The sequence below is a fragment of the Saccopteryx leptura genome, chromosome 8 (genome assembly GCF_036850995.1).
Source record: "Saccopteryx leptura isolate mSacLep1 chromosome 8, mSacLep1_pri_phased_curated, whole genome shotgun sequence".
Classification (NCBI taxonomy): domain Eukaryota; kingdom Metazoa; phylum Chordata; class Mammalia; order Chiroptera; family Emballonuridae; genus Saccopteryx; species Saccopteryx leptura.
Window position 1 is genome coordinate 66,590,328 of NC_089510.1, and position 27,162 is coordinate 66,617,489.

Consider the following 27,162-nt stretch of genomic DNA (forward strand, 5'->3'; position numbering starts at 1 on the left):
TTCATTAAGACATGTGCAATATATGGCAATTTTACTGGGGACTTAACCCTACTTAGGATGATTGCTTGCTGGGGCTTAGCAACAGGGTCCAGTTCACACTTAGCACTAATTAAATACTTTATTGAATAAATACAATACCAAACAAAATGCATTCAAATGTTTTCTTTAAAAAAAAAAATCAATTTTAAAAGCCTTCTATTCAGGCTAATGACAAACACAATAAAGGCAGATAAGCTAGTTTAACATAATTGGCTGATTTTATACAGCACTTATATCTTTTAGTCCACAAGTATATTATTAAATGATAGAGAACATCTAATACAACCATTTCTACAGAACTAGGAAATAAATTTCTAAGAAAGAAAGATTTTACAGACCCCATCTTTTATACCCAACCCCAACAGTCTAACTCTAAAGAGGATAAAGCCAATGACTTTCCTCGCAAGAGCTCACGACTCAAGTCGCTTTGCTATCAAAATCTGTATTTGTGATCCGTTATGAGCATTGAGACAAGATTCAAATATTCCCAAAGAAAGAAGCACAATGCACGTTGTGATCGCCTACTCAGCAACAGCGAGCACTGCATTCAAAACTCTCATCTCAGGAATTAAATAAGGTCAGCCACATTCATTGGCATTTCCTCCACTGTAGTATTGTAGAAAGTCTCAATGTCACGAAGAATCCTCTTGTCTTCTTCAGTAACAAAGTTTATAGCCACACCTTTCCTCCCAAATCGACCCCCTCTGCCAATTCTGTGTAAGAAAAGAAATTAGCAATTAGAATGTTTTCTTCTAACAATGCATGAACTACTGAACATGATGATCCACTTGTTAACCACCAGCTGCTGTTTACATATCAAGGTTATATAGTTCGTCCTTCTAATTGGAGCACTATCTGCTAATCAATATCTAGAGAAAAAAAATCTTCCTTTGCAGATTCAAGGCTTGTCTGGCTGCAAAATGAGATTTTATCAGGTGTCTTGAGCATTATTATTTTTAAAGCAGATGACAGTATTATGTTTGGGGTAGTGAAATTAAAAAGCCCATACCAAAGTGGGCCAGCCAAGAGCAGAAGTCAGCCTGGGACAGATGTAAGCACACCAGTGATAAAAACAAAAAGAAGTTATGTAATCCATATCGACGCAGTTCTGGAACTGTAAACTGTAAATACAAATGCTACAAGGTTAACTATTGTCTAAAACTTACAACTTTTTCCAGTGGGAAAACAAGTATTTGGTATGGTGTCCCAAACTCATCACTGCTTTTTTGCTCAGTTTCACACGTTATACTCATTACTCAAACGTGTTTACCTCCAAAACAACTTTCTACACCTTTCTGATATGAACCAGATAACACAAACCACCTAATATACAAAAATGCCTTGGCTGGAACAACTTAAAAATATCAAATAATCATGACAAAAGAAAAACAAGTATAAATACCGACTCGCTCTTTATTCAAACAGTGTGCTGTTTCGCTTATGATTCCACGTCCTAAATTACGTCAACGCCGTTTCTGAGTGCCATCTCGTCATCAACTGCTGCTATCGACTCCTGTATTTTTTAAAAAGTCTTTTTTTACATCATATAACAAAGTACAATTCAATTTATCTAGGGATAAAGCCACTATAACTAAACCAGGGACTGCTCAAATTGCTACCAGATGACACCAAGAAAATCCCAACTATAATCACCAAGAAAGCACATAGACACACAAGAGCATCACTAAAAATAAACTAAAACCAACAGATCAAAAACAATCTAATCCATATGTATGAAAGCCCACAATCTGGGCACTGTTTACAATTGTTTTCCCACTGTGAAATGACCAATCTTCCCAAATACAATTTTAATTACATCTTACCACATTCCTGTCTTTTGACAAGTCCCTGAATTGAGGCTACCTTTCAGACAAATCCGTCAGTAGAAAAGCAATACGTGAACTCATTTTACCAAGTAAGCCAAGGTGCCATCTACTCACCTGTGAATATAGTTTTCACGATTGGTAGGTAGATCGTAGTTTATAACCAATGATACTTGTTGCACATCAATCCCACGAGCCTGAAATACAATAGTACGATACTCAAATTCTAATTAAAAACTGGACACCTAATGTAATGTAGGCCACAAAATAGTAGCGAACTATATGTTTAGTGATATAGCTCACTGTGGAGTGTGGTCTTCTTTATTCTCCCAAATAGCTCAAGTTGGTAAAGGTTATTAAAGAAACCTTCCCCCACAAAAAACTTTTGGTACATTAAAAACAGCAGTAAGACTAACTCACCAACAGGTCAGTAGTGATCAGAACACGGCTTGACCCTGATCGGAATTCCCTCATGATAACATCTCTTTCCTTCTGATCCATGTCACCATGCTGCAAATCAACAAACCTTAATTCAAAAATCACCAGTCAAATCAATAATTTCAATCACATGTATGAGACCAAGCGTACCTGGCTGCTAAAGAGTATAGCAGACAGGTATAGTGAAGAAACAACTTTATTTTGAGCAGGGGGAACGACAACACAGCACTTAACAGCTATATTGTAGTCTGAATCCTGCTATAATGAATCAACATCATTTTAAATTACTGTATTAGATTAGAACACCTCTTACCAAAGCAGAAACTGTGAAGTCCCTGGCATGCATTTTCTCAGTGAGCCAGTCCACCTTGCGCCTTGTATTGAGGAAAATAACAGCCTGTGTAATCGTCAGTGTCTCATACAAGTCACAAAGTGTATCCAACTTCCATTCCTACAGTATTTCAAAGAGAAAGTCAAGTCATTAAAACAGTTTCGTTTCCAATTAACAATCAAGAAATTCACTATTAGACTGGTCTAAAAACATATTGCACCAAATCTTAAGACAAAGGATACTGGACATTAAGAAAGAGGTCCACCCCAGTCTTTACAATCTAGTGCATTTACTTTTCTTCTTGTGTGTACTCTGCTAGCATTATTACAAAAACCAAGATGTGATCCCAGTTTCTGCAATTTTAGCACAGTGCTTATACAAGAAGGCCAAAAACCTGGCTATGTTTTTATTTAATAATTAGACAAGTTACCTCTCTTTCAACATTAATATAAAACTGTTTGATTCCTTCAAGAGTCAATTCTTCCTTTTTCACCAGAATTCGAATCGGATCTCTCATGAATTTTTTGGTCACTTCCAACACATCAGTTGGCATCGTGGCAGAAAGCAACACAACCTTTAAAAAGATGATGGTGTCACACAAGTAGCACAACTTTCACAATACTCAAAAAAAAATGTTTGAGACCAAGCGTCTCTGTCTTGCTATGAAATTGAGCTAGACAGAGATAGTTATGCATCAATTACTTTAAGCAGGGGGAACGACAATAAAACACTTCAGTTGTATTGTAACAGTTCCTGCATTAAACCTCAACTTAAGCTATATGAGGGGGTGAAATAAAGCTCACCTGAATACTTGTATTTAATTTTTGGAAAATCTCATAGATTTGATCTTTAAATCCTCGGCTCAACATTTCATCTGCTTCATCCAAAACAAACATTTTGATCCATTTTGGAGCTGTTAAAAAGTCATACTATCATTTCTATATTCTCAGGGATATTTGAATTTTTTATAGTAAAAAAATTTTCACTCAACAGCAATACTTACAAAGATATCTTCTGTTTAACATATCAAACACTCTCCCTGGTGTACCAACAACAATATGTGGTGCTTCAGCCTGCAGTTTTTGCATTTCATTGCGAACATTGGTTCCACCAATGCAGGCATGACAAGTTGCTCCCATGTAGTCTCCAAGTGCCAGAATTACCTTTTGGATCTAAAAGTCAAGAGCCTTAATTATTATCCAAGAAAATTACAGGCTGTGACTAAACTTCCAAAGCATAATGGCAACTATCTGGTCTGCAAATAGCTTTTATGCATGCATAGCACTTAACTATCTTATCTCCAAGCTTGAAATGCAGACTGATCTAACTGCTTCAAGGTAAAATTCCTTTGAAATGTCTTCTTGTGCTTTGGCCAACTTGGGAACCTATTGCCCCAGGTACCAACTTGATTAAGAACTAAAAACCTGTCCTTTATTTTTCATTGTGTAGGGAGATGTAAATAGTGGACCAATCTCTGCAATTACATCTAAGCTCATTTTTCCCCACAGGGCAGTGACAATCTTGACCTCAATAAAGCCTACACTTTTACTAGCAATGTGTACTTCTAAGCCTGTATTACCAGTGAGCTTTGAAAACATATCATGCAACAGATGCATCATAACTAATGACAACATGTCATTGCAGTTTTCATGTTGCACAACTACATTCAAACTTAAAAATGAAAACAGATATAGTCCACCCTAAACAGTAAACTTTTTGGTTTTTCTCCATCTGTTATAAAACCCTGCAAACCATACTTGCACACCCGGTTCCTATATAACTTTCAACAGAACTCCCTGCATGCATGGACAGTTAAAAGGAGGGCTCTGATAGGACCAGTTTATACTGCTTTATGCTTTAAATTCTTCAGTTGTGAAACCTGAAACCTATGCAACACGCAAGCAGTTTTTTTGAACTACACTATCAATACCTGTTGTGCCAGTTCTCTGGTGGGGGCCAATACTAGTGCTTGGGTCTCCTTGAACTCAATCTCCAACTGTTGCAGGATGGAAATAGCAAATGTGGCTGTCTTGCCAGTACCTGACTGAGCTTGAGCAATCACATCATACCCTAAAAAAAGTAGGATACATATTTACCGATCCCACATCAAACCGTCACTTCTAGTTTACACTATGTATTCCATTTGGCACATGAATTATGCCCAAATAATCAAGTGATCAGCAATGAGTATTCTGTTCATTTCAGGTCAGTCCCGAAAGATGATTGCCATCATTTCACTTTAAGGAATACAAGTAGGTACTAGTCCCCCATAAGTTATTTTCCCTTTTATGGTCGAGGTCTATGTAAAACAATGATTTCATTTTTACAAAGTGCCAACGAGTTCTTTTACCTTTAATACAAGGGATAATAGCTCTCTGCTGAATAGCTGAAGGCTTCTCAAAACCGTAAGCATAGATGCCTCGAAGGAGAGACTCCTTTAAATTCATATCGTCAAAGTTATCAACAATCTCATTCCAGTTGCTCTATAAGTTAAAAAAAAAAAAAAAGGAATAAATAGGATGAACAAACTCACCATTCCAGAGTTTCAAAATCCACACACATTTCTTACCTCGATGACACCATCGGGGTCCATTCCCTCTGGGCCGCCATGTTCTCTGCAGACAAGACGACTGCAATTAGAAAACATCCCTTTCCCAAGCCACTCAAATTCACATTAGGGAGACGGCCCTTTACAATCTGTCACAACGGGCTGCCCTCCCCCGTACGTGTTCACTTCCTACTAAAAGAGCAAAGGAAGCTGGTGAAGCTAGGCACATGATTTATCGGCTGTGCGCCCGTCAAAAGGTTGAGAACCCAGGGCGGACGGAAAAGCCCCACAGTCGCCGGCCCTTCCCCCAAGCCCGGCGCTCCCATCTCGCGAGAGCTTCACACAATGCCCCGCCCCTAACAATGCGCAAGCCGGCTGATTGACGCGGGCATAGGCCTGGCGAGGGCTATGCCAACGGCCCGCCCGGACCCCGTCGCCGGTCCAGTCCCACTGCTTCTTCGGGCCGTGGCGAGTGGGAGCCGCTGTCACCTTCTCCCACCCCCACCAAAAAAAGTAGCACTCAACTCGCCGCTGGCCGCAATTAAAGCTTCGGACCCGGTTACACTGTACCGAATAGAATTAGGCCTGTGTCACGGCTTTAACTAAATGTCAGCTCCATATGGGCACGGGGAGAAGACATCACACCATTTAATTTTCGTGCCCTTGTCTTCTCCTAGTCCAGGGCCCTACCCATCATGGAAGCTTCTCGAAGGACACAGGGGTACCATACCCCAAAGAAACACCTATGAACCTGGAGTTCGCTGCCTCCACAACAGCTACTACAATCTCCCACGGCGCTACACGACCTTCCCCACAATCGAGCCCCAGGAAAAAGAACCTTACCTGTTATAATCCGCGGAGCCACCAGACATGTTACGAAAAACCACTCTGCGCCCGACTGAAAAGACAGGAGACCACGCCGCCCGTTTTTTATAGGCTCGTGGCCGGAACCCGTTTTCTGCGGAGGAATTTCCTCGTCGCTCTCCGGTTAGCAACAAAATTGTGATCGTGGGGTCCTTATCTCTGAAAATGTCCTAAACAAGTCAGTGGGGAAATCCAGGTTGGTTATTTCAAGATACTATAAGGTCGCTGGGAATCCCAGGACCCAGGAGTGAGGTTGGGACTCTTTGCTTCGTGGCGGAAGAATATTGCAGCATGCAGTAGACAAATCGAGTTCCCCTCCCACCCTGCTCCTACGGGGTTTCCGCGTCCCTGAAGCAGAGGCGGCCCGGAGAGCGGGGCCGGAGGCGGGACCCTGAAGCGTGGTGTCTGCTGGTGGCCCGGCTTCCCCGAGGCAAAAGGGGTTGAGCTCGTCGTTTGCGGTCGGCGCTCGGTGGCGGCCAGACAGGCACCTCCACGTTCTGCACTGGAGGGGGATCGGGTTATTCTGCTCGATTAAATAGAAGTGGGAAAAGGCTATTTAACAGTAAAGAGCCGCCTGGCCTTTAGCCCGAGCGTTTAACATCCATTCAGATCTTAAAAGTATGAAACTCTTGCTAGGGAAATGTCGGCCACCCAGCACATCCCAGAAAACCCGGTTCACCAAACATTGAGCAGGGCGAAAAAAAACGTGTAGCGGAATTTGCAAATGTCTCTTCTTCCCGTTTTGCCTCCGGTCTTCACTAGCTCTCTTCAAAATAATGCAAATAATTTTAACCGGTGTGAGGAATGCCTGATAAAATCATTGTAAACTTTTGCAAGCATAGAACAACTAAGTCATTTTCCTTGTAATGAAGGAATTTAAATGGGTGCTTATGACATACGCTGTTTGGGGACTAGATAGGTTTTGATTCTGGGCTATAGTGGGTTTTTTTTAAAGACTGAGTTTTAATCACTCATACATAATGAATGTTGACTTATTGAAAGTGAGAGCAATACAGCATTTGCTGTTTGAATAATCTGCATGATTCTTTAAGCTCTAAAGGTCTTCAACTGTAACCTTAACTCAGGCCCATTGGTAAAAACAAAAATCAATGTATTTACTCATTTAACTTTAAAATACACTTCTACCCATACTGCAAGATATCATGAATAATCAGGAAAACATTTTCTCATTACTTCAGAAAGCCAGTGTTTTTCAAAGTCTGAGAACTGAAAAAAGAGATTCTTAATTTTCTATATTTGTATATCATATTTGATATGATATTTGGTTCTAAATACCACATGTATTTTTAACTCACTTATTTATTGATTTGAAAATTATTATTATGCCAGGAACTGTCACAAAAGCGAATACCAAGATAACAAAGTGGACTGGGCCCTCAGTCTAGTGATGTTTCTATCCATACACCTGTAATGTTCAAATTCAGATTTGAAGTAATGCCAAACATTTTCTGAGTATAGAAGTCAGAGATCCTTATTGTCTCATCTAAAACCTACTAAAAATCTCCTAGGATCTAAGAAACTTAAAAAAATACTAAATCAGAAAAGTGACCAACTTGTATTTAGTTTCACTTGAGTCTTTAGGGTAAAATCAATCAACAATTAACACCTAATTGTTGAGTGTTTTCTTTAGGTTTAGCGGGATTTCCAGGGTTTCTTAAGAGGAAATAATCAAGGGCTAAATTGGTTTAGGTCAGCAATTGCTGAAATGGTTTTAAGATTGAAAAGCTTCATAATCCAAAATTCAATAAAAATACAGAGACCTCCCATTGCCTGCAATCCTATTATGTATTTCTAATTGATGCTATGCCCACCACATTTGCATATGCTTACTAAATAGCATTAATAATAAATGAGTTAATGATCTAAAACACACAAGTTTTACATATCAACATAGAAGCACGTTCTTGTGATTGAGAAAAAAAACTTCTACTTACTTGCTATCCAAAATTAGCCTCAAAGTAAACTGCAAATGCTTCTTTGCTAACCTGGAGCATGTGAGACCATTTATACTGCAAATGATGCTAAAAATCAGATTCATTCTTTGTGTAAGCCACCTAGTTTAGTTTTGCTCTTCAGTAGCCTCAGCTGACAACTCTAAACCCATCTAGCAATTATAAGCCGATGTTCACCAGAGGAATCAAGGAATTAGTACAGATTTGTCAGTACAACATGGAAAGAGAGTAACAAAACCTTCAAAGAATATGCTTTAAGTTGGAAGTGATCTCTTCCTATAGAAAGTACCCTGTATTCTCATCATTCAGGGAGTGTTGTGTGCTACCTTAAGGTTCTCACATTATTTTAAGTCCATCAGTTGATAACTATGCATTTAAAAGCAGTATCTTGATAAGCTATTGATATGCAAAAGTATGTTAAGGTATGTGTTTTAGAGCTCTAACTCATTTATTACTTACTAATATCATTTATTATTTAGTAAACACACACTATAATACATGCTGTCCCTCTACTTATAAGTGTTTAAAAAGAATTGCCTTGAGCTGGATAGAAACAGTAGTGCAGTTGCAGGAGAAAATTAGAGACTATATTGTGCTTGAATATATGCAGTGTTCACTGAAGCAATTTGGAGGGTGGCACTCACTGCCGCATTCTTTACAGTAACGTTTAAAGGCACTTACATGAAGATAAAGATAATAATAGAGTTGAAGAAAATTCAGGAGGACCATGGAAGGGTCTGTTGAGCTATGTAAGAACTGGGTTTAAATCCATTAATCCAAGATTATTTAACTGTTGTGTAAGCAAGATATGGAGGTTATTCTAGTTCTACCCTTATAAAAACTAACATAAAAATGTATTTTTGTACTTCAGTTTATTACATCTATAACTGGTATGCATAAAAACCAACGGGAAGATCTACTTGAAATGCAGATACATGTGGACTCTGCCCTCTCACCCAGATTCAGTAAATCTGATCTGATGTGGGGCCAGCTTTTTATTTTGAAAAATTCTAAACTTAAAAATTTCAAAAATAAAGCAATGGACACTCCATGGTCATGTTGCTCAGTGGATAGAGCATCATCCTGGCACGGCAAGGTCATGGGTTTGATCCCCAGTCAGGGCACATATGAGAAGCACCAATGAGTGCACAACCAAATGAAACAATTAAATGGAAGAAGGAGTTGATTTCCTCCCTACCCCCACCTTCCTCCTCCTTCCCCCCTTCCTCTCTCTCTCTCAAATAAATGGGAAAATTTTTTTTAAAGAATAAAGCAGTAGCCCTGGCCGGTTGGCTCAGTGGTAGAGTGTCAGCCTGGAGTGCAGGAGTTCTGGGTTCGATTCCCGGCCAGGGCACACAGGAGAAGCGCCCATCTGCTTCTCCACCCCTCCCCCTCTCCTTCCTCTCTGTCTCTCTCTTCCCCTCCCGCAGCCAAGGCTCCATTGGAGCAAAGTTGGCCCGGGCGCTGAGGATGGCTCTGTGGCCTCTGCCTCAGGCGCTAGAATGGCTCTGGATGCAACAGAGCGACGCCCCAGATGGGCAGAGCATCGCCCCATGGTGGGCATGCCGGGTGGATCCCGGTCGGGCGCATGCGAGAGTCTGTCTGACTGCCTCCCCGTTTCCAGCTTCAGAAAAATGCAAAAAATAAATAAATAAATAAATAAATAAATAAATAAAAGAATAAAGCAGTAAGCACCAAATGTTTGTCCCACTTACCGACTGTTAATAGTCTACTACATTTTTTCTCTCTCGTACTTACCTATGACTTTTTCCTGAACTTTCTGAAAGTCACAGATGTAGTAGTGTCACTTCACACTTAATAGTTCAGCACTATACCCTAAACACAAAGATATTCTCCTTCCATAAAACTAAACAATTCTATTAAAACATGAGCAGAATACATGAAAAGATACTTCACTGAAAAGAATATACAGATGGCAAATGAACACATGAAAAGATGTTTAACATCATTAGCCATTTGAGAAATGAAATAAAAATCACAATGAGATATCACTATACCTTTACTAAAATGACTAAAATAAAAAATAATGACAACACCACATTCTGGCAAGGATGGGGAGAAACTATATCTTTCATGCATTGCTGGTAGAATGTAAAATGGTACAGCCACTCTAGACAACAGTTTGGCAGTTTCTTCAAAAAATGAATGTTCAACTACCATATGATGCAGCAATTTTACTCTTGGGCCTTGATCTGAGAAATGAGAACTTATGCTCACACAAAGACTTGTGCACAAATAGTCACGGCAGCTTTATTTACAATAGCCAAAAGCTGGGAACAATTCCGATGTCTTTCGGTGGGTGAATGGTTAAGCTGTACTACATCTATATCATGAAATACTACTCAAGAACAAAAAGGAAAGGATTATGTTAAGTGAAATAAGCCAGGCAGAAAAAGAAAAATATCATATGACCTCACTCATTTGAGGAATCCAATGAACAATGTGAACTGAGGAGGGGAATTGAGACAGAGGAGAGATCAAAGGGACCAGGGGAAAAGTGAACAGAGGGAAAGGGGGTGATAGGATGGGATAAAGAGGGGGGAGGGTGCTATGGAGATGGGGCAAGAGAGATACTGAGGGGAATACAGGGGAGGGCGGATGCATTTGGGGCAACACTAGAATCTATGTAAATACAATACATTAAAATCAATAAAAAAAAAGTTAAAAGGAAGGATCAGTTTATTGACACACACACAACCTGGATGAATCACTAGACTAATATGCTGAGTGGAAAAAAAAGCCAATTTCAAAAGGTTACATACTATAGGATTCCATTTATATAACATTCTTTTGTGTGTGTGTGTGTGTGTGTGTGTGTGTGTGTGTGTGTGTGTGTGTGTGTGACAGAGAGAGAGAGGGACAGATAGGGACAGACAGAAAGGGAGAGAGATGAGAAACATCAATTCTTCATTGCAGCACCTTAGTTGTTCATTGATTGTTTTCTCATATGTGCCTTGACTTGGGGGCTACAGCAGAGCAAGTGACCCCTTGCTCAAGCCAGCGACCTTGAGCTTCAAGCCAGTGACCTTTGGACTCAAGCCAGCAACCATGGGGTCCTGTCTATGATCCCAATCTCAAGCCAGCAACTCCATGCTCAAACTGGTGAGCCCGCACTCAAGCTTGCAACCTAGGAGCTTCGAACCTGAGTCCTCTGCATCCCAGTCAGACACTCTATCCACTGCGCCACCACCTGGTCAGGCTATACTATAATATTCTTGAAAAGACAAAATTTTAGAAATGGAGAACAGGTTAGTGGTTTCAAGTAGTTAAGGAGTGAGTAGGGACAGAGAGAAGTGAGGGTGGCTATAAAAGGGGCACAAGAGAGATCTTTGTAGTGATGGAAGTGTTCATATCTTGACTGTGTCACTGTCAGTATCCACGCTGTGATGAACTATAGTTTTTCAAGATGTTACTTCCTTACCATTGAGGGAAACTGGGGAAAGAGTACATATATGATCTTACAACTGCATGTGAGTCTACAATTATCTCATATAAAAATGAAAACTTTAATTAAAAAATAAGAGAATGGGGCCCTGGCTGGGTAGCTCAATTGGTTAGGACATTGTCCTGATATACCAAAGTTGCGGGTTCGAGCACTGGTCAGAGCACATGCTAGAATCAACTGATGAGTGCATAAATAAATGGAACTGCAAATTGATGTTTCTTTCTTTCTCTCAAAAATCAATCAACAAAAATTTAAAAAAATAAGATAGAATAATTGCTAAAGGTAACATGGTATTCTGATTGGATCCTGACAATAAAATGTTTAGGTTGCTAGATATACATGAACCAATATGGAAAGAAGTTCAAGGTACATGGTAAATGGAACACTCATTGAAAAACATCATGTAAAGTCCTATTTGTGTTAAAAATGCATAGACACACAGTTTTATGCAGAGAACCATGTTGTCTTAGTCTGTTTGGGTTGCCATAACAAAGTACCATAGAGTGGGTGGCTTAACCAACAGGAATTTATTTCTCACAATTCTGGAGACTAGGGGTCAAAGATCACAGTGCCAGCAGGGTCTGCGTCTGGTGAGAGCTCTTTCCTTGGGTCGCAGATAGCAGCTTTCTCACTGTGTCCTCACATGGCTTTTCCTCGGTGTGTTTGGGAGGAGAAAGAGAGAGAGGGTGGAGGGGGAAGGAAAGAAGCTCTCTGTGTCTTCTTTTTTTTTTAACAGCTAACACCTACCAGGCTTTTTTTTTTTTTCTTTTCTTTCCAGAGACAGAGAGTCAGAGAGAGGGATAGACAGGGACAGACAGACAGGAATGGAGAGATGAGAAGCATCAATCATTAGTTTTTCGTTGCATGTTGCAACACCTTAGTTGTTCACTGATTGCTTTCTCATATGTGCCTTGAACCATGGGCCTTCAGCAGACTGAGTAACCCCTTGCTCGAGCCAGAGACCTTGGGCTCAAGCTGGTGAGCTTTTTTGCTCAAACCAGATGAGCCTGCACTCAAAATGGCGACCTTAGGGTCTCAAACCTGGGTCTTTCACATCCCAGTCCGACGCTCTATCCACTGTGCCACCGGCCAGGGCTACATCCATAATTTTTAAAATAATAATTACAATGCAATATGGACTGAACTATGTTCCCCCAAAATCCTATGTTGAAGCCCTAACCCCCAATTGGAAATTGTATTTCCAATTACATGACTGTAATTAGAAATAGTACCTTTAAAGAGGAAGGACCTCTTAAATGAGGTCATAAAGATAGGGTTCTAATCCATTAGAACATGTGTCCTTTTTTATGTGTGTGTGAGAGAGGGAGAGAGGAGACAGAAAAGGAGAGAGATGATAAGCATCAACTTGTAATTGCATAGTTGCAGCACTTTAGTTGTTCACTGATTGCTTCTCATATGTGCCTTGACTGAGTGGCTCCAGCCAAGCCAGTGATCCCTTGCTCAAGCCAGTGACCTTGGGCTCAAGCCAGTAGCCTTGGACTTCAATCCAGCAATGTTAGGCTCAAGCCAGTAACCATGGATCATGTTGATGATCTCATGCTAAGCCAGTGACCCCAGGCTCAACCTTATGACCTTGGTGTTTCAAACTTGGGACCTCCGCATCCCAGGTCAATGTCCAATGCACCACCACTAGTCAGACAAAACTTGCGCCCTTATAAGAAGAGTAAGAGACACTAGGGATATGCAAGCACAGAGGAAAGGCCATGTGAGAACACAGGAAGAAGGTATCTATCTGCAAACGTAGGAAAGAGGCCTTAGGAATAACCAAACCTATAGACTCTTTGCACTTCCAGCCTCTTAAACTGTGAGAAAATAAATGTCTCTTGTTTAAGGCACCCAGTCTGTGGTACTCTATCATAGAAGCTCTGGAAGACTAATGGGTGTCATTCTTCAGGATTAAGCAAACCTAACCACATCCTGTGTAATATAAAAAGATATGTTAGAGCATGGCTATTTTTTATTATAGGAGTGTTCTTTTCTCAAATAACTAATACTAAGTTTGTTTTAAAATAATGTATTATGTGATTTAATTTGTAAAGACTATGCCACTTTTTCCATCCCTTTTATCTCTTGAAATTTACTTATTTTCTTAGGATCAGCTCAAAAGTCTTTTGTTTACCCCAGAAACAAAGTGATTTCTTTCCTTGGGTTTCCATAGCCGTTCTGTTGTACCCCTCTTACAATATTCATTATTTTCTAGCTTATAGTTTAGTACAGTATATGGGTTTCATCTCTGCAATTGTAAGCATCTTGAGAGGAAAGATTATGTTTTATTTATCTCTGTATCTCCCACAACATGACGCCCAGTGGTTTGATGCCTATATCTATTGTTCCTGTAACTAATAGCCACAAATGTAATAACTTAAAACAACACAAATTTATTAACTTACAGTCCTGGAGGTCAGAATCTGAAATGGATCTTGCAAGGCTTGAAAGGGGTCAGTAGAGCTGTGTTCCTTCTGGAAGCTCTAAGGACGAATTTATCTGTCCCTCAACTTCCCCATCTACTAGAGGCTTCCATATTCCTTGGCTCCTGTTTATATCATTCTGCTTTCATTATGGTCACATCTTCTCCCATTCTGACCCTCTTCCTTTTCTCTTATAAGGACTTTGTAGTAGTTACACTGGGCCCCTCTAGATAATCTGGAATAATTTCTCTGCCTCCAGATTTTGAATTTAATTACATTTAATCTGTAAAATCATTTTTGCATGTAAAATAACATATTCACAGGTTTGGAGGATTAGAATGTGAACAACTTTGGGGGACATTATTTTGCCTGCCACAATGCCCAATCAATTTTGTTGAGTAGTGTATAAAATAATGATAATAAGAAAAACTGAGGGGATACAGTAAAGAAACTATTAGAATAGAATAGAGTTGATCCAGAAAAGCTTCTAAGAAATTGTAACTTTTTATCCAAAAGTGACAAAATGATTTTTTTTTGCTTTTATTCATAGGTCAAATGAACTGATGAGAAGATTTTTCCACTTCTGGTGGCAATTTTTTACACGAATAAGCCTCAAATATTTCTGAATGGATAAGTGAATAGGTAACTAGAAGAATGAAGGAGTATTATATATTTCCTACAGTGATTTGTGTGTTGATTTTGTTTTAAATTTTCTTAAAAGAGTCTATTATTCCTTGCAATTCATAGTCAGAAAGAACACATTCTGATGTTCCTTACAGCTTATATGACCATTTTTTATTCCCTGGACTTGTGGGCCTTCATTTACTTGATGATTTTTATAAAGATGCTTTCAACAAGGAGCTGTTTTATACAGTCTGAACTATAAAACGAATTGCAGTTCTACTGAATAATGTCTATCTTATTTTTCTTATTGTACAAGCAATACTTTAAAAATATGGAGGACATTTAAAAATAAAATTTCTCTTAACACTACTACATTTGGGAACAAAACTCAGTGTTGCAGAACATTTCCTGCTCTTCACTGCCCCATTAGTTGCTATGGTGGTGTTACTTCTGCTGATGTTATTTGTGAATTCTGTATTGTGACTGTGTGCAAATCCGTATTGTGACTGTGGGAGGCCTGGAGCATCATCTGGGGGGTGGTGCTCCTTCAATCCAGTCCTTGCATCTGAAGCTAAGGTCCAGGAGACAGAAGTAATGCAGCAATTTACAAACCTTATTTCATCGATAGAAATCTAGCCATTCTTCAATTATCCAGGCTTCATAATTTTTGCCACACTTGAGTACCATCGGAATTACTTACCTAATCATTTAACAAGTCAATTTGCATTTACTTTGCTTGAGTGAAATCAGGTTTAATTTGTTGTATTTTTCAAATACTGATTAAAACAATTACCTATCAAAATAAATACTGTGTTAGTATATTTCTTTTTTTTTTTGTATTTTTCTGAAGCTGGAAACGGGGAGAGACAGTCAGACAGACTCCCGCATGCGGCCGACCAGGATCCACCCGGCACACCCACCAGGGGCGATACTCTGCCCACCAGGGGGCGATGCTCTGCCCCTCCAGGGCGTCACTCTGCCGCGACCAGAGCCACTCTAGCGCCTGGGGCAGAGGCCAAGGAGCCATCCCCAGCACCAGGGCCATCTTTGCTCCAATGGAGCCTCGGCTGCGGGAGGGGAAGAGAGAGACAGAGAGGAAGGAGGGGGGGGGGTAGAGAAGCAAATGGGCGCTTCTCCAATGTGCCCTGGCCGGGAATCGAACCCGGGTCCCCCGCACACCAGGCCGATGCTCTACCGCTGAGCCAACCAGCCAGGGCCTGTGTTAGTATATTTCACCTGAAATTTCTAACCATTTGGAATCCACTGGTACGGAGAGATTATAGGCCTACCAAAATCTGTAGTCATTACCCAGACCAGTGGTAGTCAACCTGGTCCCTACTGCCCACTAGTGGGCATTCCAGCTTTCATGGTAGGCGGTAGCGGAGCAACCAAAGTATAAATAAAAAGATAGATTTAACTATAGTAAGTTGTTTTATAAAGATTTATTCTGCCAAACTTAGTGAAAATCTGACATAAAGTACTTGGTAAGTAATTATTATTATATGCTTTAACTCTGCTTTATAAATTTTATAAAGTAAAGTTACTTCCTTACTTTATAAATCACCATTACTGTGGAACCGGTGGGCGGTTAGAAAATTTTACTACTAACAGAGATCCAAAAGTGAGCGATAGGTATAAAAAGGTTGACTACCCCTGACCCAGACCATGGCAGAGGCAAATTAGATCTTGTTTTCAGTTTTGACTCCTGAGTAATAGGACCCAAGTCTGTGACTAGCCAGATAAGTATGGTCAGTTGCTCCTGGTGAAAACTATTTCTGATTCTATCAGTAAGACTTCAATAACAAAAACCACCTGGAACTGCCACCCTGCCGTGCTCCCGAGTCCCGTGGAAAGGCTGAGGGTGCACGCTGAGGTCTGTGCTGGGGAGGCCTTTGAATCTTCCCTGAGGGGAGAAGATAGTCACGGAGCAGTGCCCCTTGCCAAAGGCTTTTCTTTTTCTTTTCCTTTAAGATCCTTTTGAAAAGTAATTTTAAAAATTTCATACTTACACTTGAAATAAAGAAGTTATATATGTTACAAAGTCACTTAATAGGTGTTAGGGGAAGAAACCTGTATGTCAGGCGCTTGAAAATTTCAAAGTATTAGGCAGGTCATTGTCCTCCACATCAGGTTAAGGACAATCTGGTGATATCAGGAATAAGAAGATCAGACTGGTGGAGAGAAGGTCTTATTTTATTGTACCTTCCAAGGCTCTGTCTCTGGTAAGGTTCAATAAGAAACACCAAAAGTTTTCCTGAGATGTTCAATGCTACTTACATGTTTTTCCTGGACTGTTCATTCATATTTACTAATCTCCCTTCTATTGCAAAGCAAATACAATTTTGCAGTGTTTCTTCAATTTACAGAAAGTGTTTATAGTGGAAAATGGAGTCCTGGCTGGATGGCTCGCTTGGCTGGAGCATTGTCTTGCAATGCAGAGGTGGCTGGTTCAGTCCTTGGCTGGGGCACATACAGAAACAGATCGATGCTTCTGTCTCCCCCTTACCCCCCTTCCTCTCTCTGGATTCAATAAAAATAAAAAATTTTAAAAATAGAGAAAAATAAAGACAAAAAAAAGGCAACAGAAAATGGAATTTGTTTGCTTAAATTGTAGTTGAACCATGATATTCTTTATTCATGATATAATTTATCTTTCTGTGTGATCTGATGTCTCTTGACCAGTCAATTAAAAAATCTTCAGACCCGCCTGACCAGGTGGTGGTGCAGTGGATAGAGCGTCGGACTGGGATATGGAAGGACCCAGGTTCAAGACCCCGAGGTCGCCAGCTTGAGCGCGGCCTCATCTGGCTTGAGCAAAGAGCTCACCAGCTTGGACCCAAGGTCGCTGGCCCCAGCAGGGGGTTACTCGGTCTGCTGAAGGCCCGCGGTCAAGGCACATGTGAGAAAGCAATCAATGAACAACTAAGAAGTCGCAATGCGCAACGAGAAACTGATGATTGATGCTTCTCATCTCTCTTCGTTCCTGTCTGTCTGTCCCTGTCTATCTCTGACTCTGTAAAAAAAAAAAAAAAAAAAAAAAATCTTCAGACCCTGTGTGTCTAGCTGTCCTTTTGCCAGCTGGGCAAGTAAAATAAAACGGTGATTCTAACAGATTTCATTCCAAACACTTCAAAACCTGGTTCTCAGACAAAGTGGTGCTGTGGTGAACTCAGCTGTCACACTGCCCCAGAGGCTCTGGGCTGAACTGCCTGCCTGCCAGAGGAAGAGAAGGGAGGAAGATCCTTGGGGAAGCCACGATGGAAAGCTTCCCGTTTCTCCTGCCTGCCTCTAATTTGTAATTAACTGCTGAATATGTTAGAATCATCAAAGTAAATAATGAGAAGAGAAATCTGTCACATGAGCTAGCTAAATGAAGCTCTCATTTTAAAAAGTAGAGTTAGTATATTCATTTCTTTTTTTTTCTTTTACTTTTTGTGACAGAGACAGAGAGAGACAGAGGGACAGATAGGGAGAGACAGACAGGAAGGGAGATGAGAAGCATCAAGTCTTCGTTGCGGCACCTTAGTTGTTCATTGATTGCTTTCTATTATGTGCCTTGAACGGGGGGGGGGGGGGGCTACAGCAGACCGAGTGACCCCTTACTCAAGCCAGCAACCTTGGGTCCAAACTGGTGAGCCTTGCTCAAGCCAGATGAGCCCATGCTCAAACTTGCGACCTTGCGGTTTCAAACCTGGGTCCTCCACATCCCAGTCCAATGCTCTATGCACTGCATCACCACCTGGTCAGGCAGTATACTCATTTCTATATTAATATGATGGAGGTATGTATACTTGTGGGCAGTGGGAATCACTGAGGAATAGACAACAACAGGGTACATACTGAGGCATAATTACTAAATTTTTCTTTGGGACATATTTTCTAACTTTGGTCACTCTCCTTTGCACTGACGCTGGCTCCTAAAGGTAAATAACAAAAACAAACAACCCCCCTCCCCAGTGTGGAAGGGGTTGGATTGTACAGAAATTAAATAATGTATTGCAAGATGCTTTTTTTTTTTTAATGCTTTTCTTGAATGAACAGAGATGAAAGATGAGAGTTTCCTGGGCGATCCCTTAGGCTAACTGGTGGGAATTGAGGTTCTCAGACTTCCCAGGGAACGCTGAGTCGTTTGGGGGGCTGTAAGTGGTTTCTTTAGGCTCCTGGAGGCAGAAATGACCCCACCTTTGCTCAACCCTGCCCTACCCCTTCAAATGGGGATTTTTGCCCCTATATATTAAAGTCTTGATTTTTGGTTAAAGTTACAAGCTTGATATTTAACCACTGCCCTTTCTTGAAAACTCACTAAAATAATAGTCAAAGAATTGTCAAGAAGATTGAAAACACCAAATAAAATTAGAAAACAGAAAACAGCTCACAAAGCCAATGGGGAAATGACAAAATGAACAGATGGGAGAAAGCTTAGTCCTAAAGTAGAGTGGGTAAAACTGATAACCTCATTTATACTGTAGGACCAAAAGACTCAGGAATTGGTAGCACTACGTTTCTTTGGACATGGCATGTGGGAGTAAAACAGGGACACTAGTAGGAAATCTGTGAAAAAGCAATTAGATCTTGCCAGAGCAGAGAGGAGCTAACACAATTTTACACACTTGGGTATCTCCAGGCCCTGATGAAGTCCAGAGGGACAGAGCAATTGCTACCTCTCTGCCTGCCATGGCTTAGAACCCTGTGGCTGCAGAGAAAACTCAGGTATAAAAAAGGAGAAGGTGATATTCCAGGTCGAAACTATTATCAACCCCCAGGAAATAAAGGAGGAAAAATAATCCCAGGGGTGAGAAAAGCCCACAAGCCAATTAATTAAACCTTAGGAGAGTAGGAGATCCTATATGTTTTCTACAGGAATGAGAATTCCTTGACTGTGAAGAGGTGAAGAAAAAGAATTGTCACAGAAAAGGGACCAGGACTGAGGTGGGTCTGCTCCAGCATAGTCTGGAATGTGTGGGTTCTTGACTTCATGCATGAAAGGTTTCACAACATGAGTCCAGGTGATTATGAGAGTACATTTATTAAAACCGGGAACAGTGAAACAATGGAGGGCTTAAGATAGAAGAAGCAAGATCATGGTAACAGGAGTGAGCCTGTGGGGAGATGCGTGACCTTCTGGAAACGTGAGGAGGGGTCAAGCCTAGAGGAGGCTGCCTTGGCCCTTAAGAAAGCAAGCCACAGAAGCAGAAGTGAGCCAGCTGGGCTGCATGGACTTGGGACACAAGTTACACAGGCAAAAGGAGGCCCCTTTGAGACAGGTTCAGAGGATTAGCCCAGGACCAGCTATCACTGCTTGCTGCTCCCCTGTTTGCAAGTCTCATTTGTGTGGACCCTTAGAGTGTAGGAGAAAGAAAGCAAAAATACTCACCTAAGGAAAGCAAGGGGAGAAGTTGCAGGCATGCTCCAGGGAAAACATGCATTGGGTCCTTTGTCTTAAGAGTTTTTATCTGTTTTATAAAGGGAGGAATTTTAGAGGAGATCTCTGGGGAGGCTCCCAGCAGAATATTTGTCAGCTTTCCAGGTGTGTCCTTTAATAAGCTGATTCATCAAAATGAGCATATAGAATCAGGGTCATTCTCTGGTCAGTTTCACCTTCAAAGAATGTCACCAAAGACAGATCAGGACCAAGGTGGGTCTGCCCTGGCACAGTCTGGAATGTGTAAACCACTTGTTCCTAAGAGTCCTTGGTTAGGGAAGATAAGACCTTGTTATTTATTATCTGGCTATAAATTGCTTGGCCGTTTAATTATCTGTCTCAGTTTCCCCATTCCACCTGCCCAGGAATTTTCCTAGCTTCTTATTAACCTGACTCAGAATCATGTATGGTCAAAAGCAATTGCCCAGGGTCTCAAACAGAAAGGAAGAAGGGAGAATGGCAACAATATCTACAGATGTTCATACATTTGTAGGGTTTATACCCTACTAATAAAGAGGTCAACCAGAGGCCAACGAGCAAACCCTGGCCCTGTCTTTATGGACAGGCCCTTCTCAGGATCCTAGGATAAAGAGGAGAGGATAGTGTCTTCTCAGGTCCTCCCTGTGCACGAGCAGCCAGCCTGCCATCCTCTAAGTACCAGCCGCAGGTCACTGATCACATTCTCTCTGGGGAGCTGCTGTGGGCTCCCGCCCCCCACCTCTCTCTCTCTCTCTCTCTCTCTCTCTCTCTCTCTCTCTCTCTCTCTCCATGAAGGATCCTCAGGTAACTGGATGGGAGCCCTGGGACATAAGCCCTCTAAGGTAAGGTATATTCCTGTTTCCTGCCTTTTTCCTTTGCAGCCTACAGCTCCCAGCAGTGGGTGGCCTCCTCTGATTCTGATTCAGATCCTTAAAGAAAATTAGAATCTAGATCTCAAATCTGTCTGATAGACAGTGGAATAGTGTGATCCTATACATAATGTGATTTTATATATGACTCTTTTCTTTCCCAGCCCAATGTAATGAGAAGGAATGTGAAATTAAATGAGAAAAAATAGGAAAGGGTTAGTTTCAACAATTCCTTCCCCATTCCATGTAGTTAGGCCTCTTTCCCTCCCTCACTCTGGCTAGTTTCAAGACCTTTTCTCCAAAGACAGTAAAATAGTAGGTCTTTGAACTGAGACTCCTCATGAAGTTGTCCTTAATTGATGGTCTACATAGAGAACTATGGTCTTACCATCTCATACTTGGGGAAGGGCCATGTTCACACTCAAAGGTCTGCCTACTGCCCCATAAAGAGGATTTTGCTGTGCCACAGTGATTTATTACCTGTTCTCTTTGCTGTTACAACGCAGGCCTGACTAAGGCCCAACACAGGCATATACTGAGCAATCTATTCTGTTACTGTTGGCACCACGTGGAAAGTTCTGTTTGGGTCATACTAAGTTTGCCATTTAAGCAGGGATGTGGGATGGGCAGTTGTGTATATGAGTCTGCAGTCCCGCAGGGCAGGGGGAAGAAATCCGGTGGTAAGACATCAATTAAGGAATCACTGGTGTACGTAGACTTTTAAAATCATTGAACTGTATGGTATCACCTAGAGAGTGAGTATAGAATTGTAAGAGCCTGGTGTCAGACTCTGTCCAGAGGCATTTAACATTTAAAGGTCAGCAAAGGAATAAGTCCACAAAGAAGTCTAAAGAGGTCAATGGAAGATGACTATAAAGAGGAGCGTGTGACAAACCAAAAGAATAAAGGAGTTCAAAGAAGGTGTGCTCAACTCTTCAAATGATAATGAAAGGCTGAGTATAAGACTACCAAAAATTGACCCACTGAGTTTGCAAGATGAATGTGTGGTTGAGTGGAGCACTTTCAGTGGTAGAGATGAAAGTTTGATCGGTGTGGAGTAAAGAGAAAATGGGGAATTAAGTTCCCATGTGTAGTCACTGATACGATCTGGAAATCTGCCTGCAGTAACTCCCAGGAATGCTAGAGAAATCATAACAAAAATTATTTTAAATTCTTAGCTGAACTTATAAGACTTATTGCAGATATCCAAAATGAAGACAGAAATGAAAATAGAGCCAGTAAGTGTACAAGCTGACACTGGCTACCTAAAAGTTTAATTGGTTTTAGTAATCTAGGGGCTTCATTTTTTGAAAATCAATTTTTTTTTATTTGGGAATAATTTTAGGTTTGCAGAAAAGTTACAAAGATAGTACACAGGTTTCCTGCATACAACCCTTACCCAGTTTCCACTGTTGTTAACATCTTAAGGGTCTAGTTTCTCACATAGTTTGGAGTTTGAATTTATTTTACAATGAAGTCCTCTGAACCCCAAGCTGAGAACTTAACATGAAAATGTGTCCAAGCGCAGTTGATGGAAGTCAACAGAGAGTGGGTCTACCAGGAGGACTTTTTCACTGGATACAATGGGTTCCCTCAGGAAAAAGCAGGCACTGCTACAGATGAGCTCATAATCAAAACATACATGGAAACAATTCACCACACATGAGAATCAGTACTTAAAACAAAGAGCAGAATTCAGTGGCCATGAGCTTCAGATAACAGAAAGACTATCTGAAAGAGAACATAAAATAAGAACATTTAAAATAACAAAGACATAGAAGAATGAATCTGTAAGAAAAGAATAGACACTATACAAAGAACAGTCTGGAGGAGGGGGTGGGTGGTGGGTGAGTGAACAGAGCTCCTCCTCCTCTTCTCCAGTCTTTGTTCTTTGTATCCCCTTAGCTCCCCTCCCAATCCTCTTCTCTTCCTCCTCCCCTTCCTTCCTTTTAACCATGATAAACATAGGAGAAGAGCCAAAAATCCTTTTCTAGCTTAATAAAGAAAATACACAAGTATTTATATCTTTTAGAAAAAAGAGACAATAATTTAAATATTATTACCAGACGAGTAACAAATTATGATAACCACCAAAAAATTAAACTTTAAAAGATAAAGACAACTTCTGCAAGACACATTTTGAACTTATGATACAAGTTTTCAGTCCCTAATTCCCCCAGTTTAACAATCCACTCATATAATAGATCCCAGGACCCAGGGGAATACAATTTGACAAATGATTTTTGCTTACAAGATTTTATCCTTTGTGATGTAATGTTATGAAATATCTCTAAGGTGTTCTTTAATGTGAAGGTTTTTGCAGGGATCTCTTCCCCTGGGGCAGCTTCCCCTTTTGTGTCACAACCACCTTCCTCACTTATGTTGGTAAATTCATCCTCACAAAATTCCTCTGGCTGCATACCTAGTCTCTAGAACTGCAGCTTTATCAACATTCCACCACATCCAATTTCACTTCTAGCAATATCACTTCAACTTTCTTTGCTGCACTTTCATCTTTATTGGACAATTCCTTCTTTCAATCATCCACTTTTATAAAATGTCACGTGAGTTTGTCACTGGGAGACAAAGAAACAACTCCATACTTTGCTAGACTGCGGAAACTGAATAACATGCAAAGAGACTTTGAAAGAATTCATATAATTGGCCACCAATCATGGGGCACATCTGTTATTTTCCTAGTGCTTTGAAGACAGTGAAGTTTGTCCAATGTAATCGCTCACAGGTAGTCTACTGCAGTAACTAAAATCTGCACCGTGTTGTTCAGAGACGTCTTAATTTAACGAGACTGAAATTTAGGCATATCAGAACTCTGCAAAGCCAGGATTGCCTATACTCATTTCCTGATTGGTTTCTAGCAGAAAGGTGATCAATATAGAAGTTTTACATTAATCATTTTGTAGTCTTTGGAACCAATTCACTCAGGTCAAAGGAGGCCAAGGTGAAATTTTGATATATGCAAAAGTAAGTCTGTACTTAGGACAAAAAAATATGTAATCTAATTTCTAAGAAACAAATAAGTAATCAGAAACAAGACCTTCCTCTTAGGAAACAGGCAATTTGAATGTCCAGTTGGGAATTTCTCTTGCTCTGAGTCCCTCACAGCTCAGACCCCCTCCCTTTAGTCATCAAAACAATTTTTTAAATCGGAGATCCTTAAAATTTAGCCTTCAGAATCAGCCAAAGCTTGCTAAAACATGGATTGCTGCAAATTTGCATTTCTAACAATGGACTGAAGTTAATGCTGTTTGACTAAGGATCATCCTTTGAGAACCACTGCTTTGGATGGTGAACTCAGGAATGGAATTGAAATCTTTACAATTAAATGGGTAATTTGCAAATTTTTTGACCATTAAAACTTTGTGATCAAGTGATGAAACAGATAACACCTCCCTCAGGCCATAATTTAAATATCCGGTAAGACAATTCTACAATTCTACAGCATGCCATTTTTTGCGATATAAATTCAGTCTCCTTTACTGTACACATATATGAAAATTTAAAAATCTTCAGAATACTGCCCAACCAGGTGGTAGTGCAGTAGATAGAGCGATGACCTGGGAAACTAAAGTTCCAGGTTCGAAAGAAACCCCGAGGTTACTGGTTTGAGCCTGAGCTCAGGCTCTCTAGCTTGAGTGCAGGGTTGTCAGCTTGAGTGCAGGCTCATCAACATGATCCCAAGGTCACTGTTGAGCCCAAAGGTCACTGGCTTGAAGCCCAAGGTCACTGGCTTGAGCAAGGGGTCACTGGCTCTGCTTGAGCCCACCCTCCATCAAGGCACATATGAGAAGCAATCAACAAACAACTAAAGCAATGAAACTATAAGTTGATGCTTCTCATCTTTTTTTCCCTGTCTGTCTGTCACACACACACACACACACACACACACACACACACACACACACACACACGCAGAGGCAATGATTAATTTGTTCTGGACTATCTTTCAAAGCTGTTTGTACAAAGAATAGCCCTGGCAGATAGAGACTGTGACTCCCTACAGAGCAAAGGGCACTTTTCCTTGCTGTCCATTGTAATAGTGTCTCCTTCCAGCACAAGGGTCGGGTGGTCTTACTGCTCATTACAAAATATTTGTGTTCTTTCAACTCAGGGTTCCCTTCCTGTAATGCAATCCACTGTGTGTGCAATGCAGATGCCATCTGACTTCTTTGGGACACCTTGTGGCATTGGGACATGAGGAACTGTAAAATGTTGGTATTGCTGTGAGGAATATTGTCTCTGACCCAGCAGTCCTGTGTCTTCTGCCAGTGTCCGTGAAACTGTGGAAGATTAACTTGTTGCTTGAAATTAGAGTACAACCTTAGATTCTTCACAGGTTTTGCCACAATTTAAGACTGTTTAAAGTCCCCAGCTAAATATGACTATTAATTAAGTATCTCAGTAATCTATTTGTCCAAAATTCCAAAGACAATTTGGGCTTTTAGAAAAATATAGTAAGTTGCCATTAAAGTTCAATATAATGCTGTTTTAAAACTTTTAAAAACTTTTTTATTGATTGATTTTTGAGAGAGAGAGGAAAGGAGAGAGGAAGAGAGATACATCTATTGTTGTTCCACTTATTTATGCATTATTAGTTGATTCTTATATGTGCCCTGACCAGGGATCAAACCCACAACCCTGGGGTATCGGGACAATGCTCTAACCAAATGAGCTAACCAGTCAGGACTCACATAAAACTGTTTTTGAGAGTGTTTATATTTTTAAAAAATAGACATACCATACCATTTAGATTTTTATTAATAATTTAGTTATCTTTACATTATAATGTACATGTTAAATTTTATTTTGGTCAGATATAATTTTAACTCTCATCTAAACTTAAACTTTTATACTCAGAAGTCCCCTATTTCTTTTTTTTTTTTTTGATCTTTATTTTTTTATTCCTCTTTGTACAAATACAAAATCTTTTATTATTTTATCCCTGATTTTTGAAATGTCACAGTAATACCTTGGTGTGCATCCTTTTTTTAAATTTTTTTTATTTTTTAATTTTTTTTAATTATAATTTTATTTTTTTAATGGGGCGACATCAATAAATCAGGTTACATATATTCAACAAGTCCAGGTTATCTTGTCTTTCAATTATGTTGCATACCCATCACCCAAAGTCAGATTGTCCTCTGTCACCTTCTATCTAGTTTTCTTTGTGCCCCTCCCCCTCCCCCTTTCCCTCTCCCTTTCCCCCCTCCCCCCGTAACCACCACACTCTTATCAATGTCTCTTAGTTTCACTTTTATGTCCCACCTACGTATGGAATAATGCAGTTCCTGGTTTTTTCTGATTTACTTATTTCACTTCGTATAATGTTATCAAGATCCCACCATTTTGCTGTAAATGATCCGATGTCATCATTTCTTATGGCTGAGTAGTATTCCATAGTGTATATGTGCCACATCTTCTTTATCCAGTCATCTATTGACGGGCTTTTTGGTTGTTTCCATGTCCTGGCCACTGTGAATAATGCTGCAATGAACATGGGGCTGCATGTGTCTTTACGTATCAATGTTTCTGAGTTTTGGGGGTATATACCCAGTAGAGGGATTGCTGGGTCATAAGGTAGTTCTATTTTCAGTTTTTTGAGGAACCACCATACTTTCTTCCATAATGGTTGTACTACTTTACATTCCCACCAACAGTGGATGAGGGTTCCTTTTTCTCCACAGCCTCTCCAACATTTGCTATTACCTGTCTTGTTAATAATAGCTAATCTAACAGGTGTGAGGTGGTATCTCATTGCAGTTTTGATTTGCATTTCTCTAATAACTAAAGAAGATGAGCATCTTTTCATATATCTGTTGGCCATTTGTACTTCCTCCTGGGAGAAGTGTCTGTTCATGTCCTCTTCCCATTTTTTTATTGGATTGTTTGTTTGTTTGTTGTTGAGTTTTATGAGTTCTTTGTATATTTTGTATATTAGGCCCTTATCTGAGCTGTTGTTTGAAAATATTATTTCCCATTTAGTTGGCTTTCTGTTTATTTTGTTATCAGTTTCTCTTGCTGAGCAAAAACTTCTTAGTCTGATGTAGTCCCATTCATTAATTTTTGTCTTCACTTCTCTTGCCATTGGAGTCAAATCCATAAAATGTTCTTTAAAACCCAGGTCCATGAGTTTAGTACCTATGTCTTCTTCTATGTACTTTATTGTTTCAGGTCTTATGTTTAGATCTTTGATCCATTTTGAGTTAATTTTAGTACAGGGGGACAAACTGTAGTCCAGTTTCATTCTTTTGCATGTGGCTTTCCAGTTTTCCCAGCACCATTTATTGAAGAGGCTTTCTTTTCTCCATTGTATGTTCTTGGCCCCTTTATCAAAAATTA

The 27,162-nt window shown here is 40.2% G+C and overlaps 1 protein-coding gene and 5 non-coding genes across 7 annotated transcripts; all 6 read right to left on the bottom strand.

Moving 5' to 3' along the window:
• Positions 1 to 169: 169 nt before the first annotated feature.
• Positions 170 to 6,158, bottom strand: EIF4A2 (eukaryotic translation initiation factor 4A2). 2 transcript variants are annotated; one of them, XR_010746773.1, is made up of 12 exons: positions 6,023 to 6,158; positions 5,201 to 5,246; positions 4,982 to 5,114; positions 4,562 to 4,701; positions 3,635 to 3,803; positions 3,435 to 3,544; positions 3,062 to 3,205; positions 2,614 to 2,751; positions 2,283 to 2,372; positions 1,980 to 2,059; positions 1,442 to 1,552; positions 616 to 752 (listed from the first exon to the last, which is right to left on the bottom strand). XR_010746773.1 is itself a non-coding variant. In XM_066346801.1 (11 exons), exons 1-11 carry the CDS (start codon positions 6,049 to 6,051, stop codon positions 608 to 610), a joined length of 1,224 nt encoding a protein of 407 aa, XP_066202898.1. In that variant the 5' UTR covers positions 6,052 to 6,155; the 3' UTR covers positions 170 to 607. The 2 variants fall into 2 exon arrangements, 1 of the variants encoding a protein (XP_066202898.1); XM_066346801.1 differs by lacking the exon at positions 1,442 to 1,552 and having other exon boundaries at positions 170 to 752; positions 6,023 to 6,155.
• On the bottom strand, positions 2,115 to 2,254 carry LOC136380242 (small nucleolar RNA SNORA4). Its single transcript, XR_010746916.1, has one exon. It is a non-coding gene; the product is annotated as a small nucleolar RNA SNORA4 (small nucleolar RNA).
• LOC136380226 (small nucleolar RNA SNORA63) lies at positions 2,431 to 2,561 on the bottom strand. Its single transcript, XR_010746902.1, has one exon. It is a non-coding gene; the product is annotated as a small nucleolar RNA SNORA63 (small nucleolar RNA).
• On the bottom strand, positions 2,841 to 3,018 carry LOC136380269 (small nucleolar RNA SNORA81). The gene has a single exon (XR_010746936.1). It is a non-coding gene; the product is annotated as a small nucleolar RNA SNORA81 (small nucleolar RNA).
• Positions 3,264 to 3,390, bottom strand: LOC136380227 (small nucleolar RNA SNORA63). Its single transcript, XR_010746903.1, has one exon. It is a non-coding gene; the product is annotated as a small nucleolar RNA SNORA63 (small nucleolar RNA).
• On the bottom strand, positions 4,803 to 4,871 carry LOC136380275 (small nucleolar RNA SNORD2). The gene has a single exon (XR_010746941.1). It is a non-coding gene; the product is annotated as a small nucleolar RNA SNORD2 (small nucleolar RNA).
• Positions 6,159 to 27,162: the final 21,004 nt, after the last annotated feature.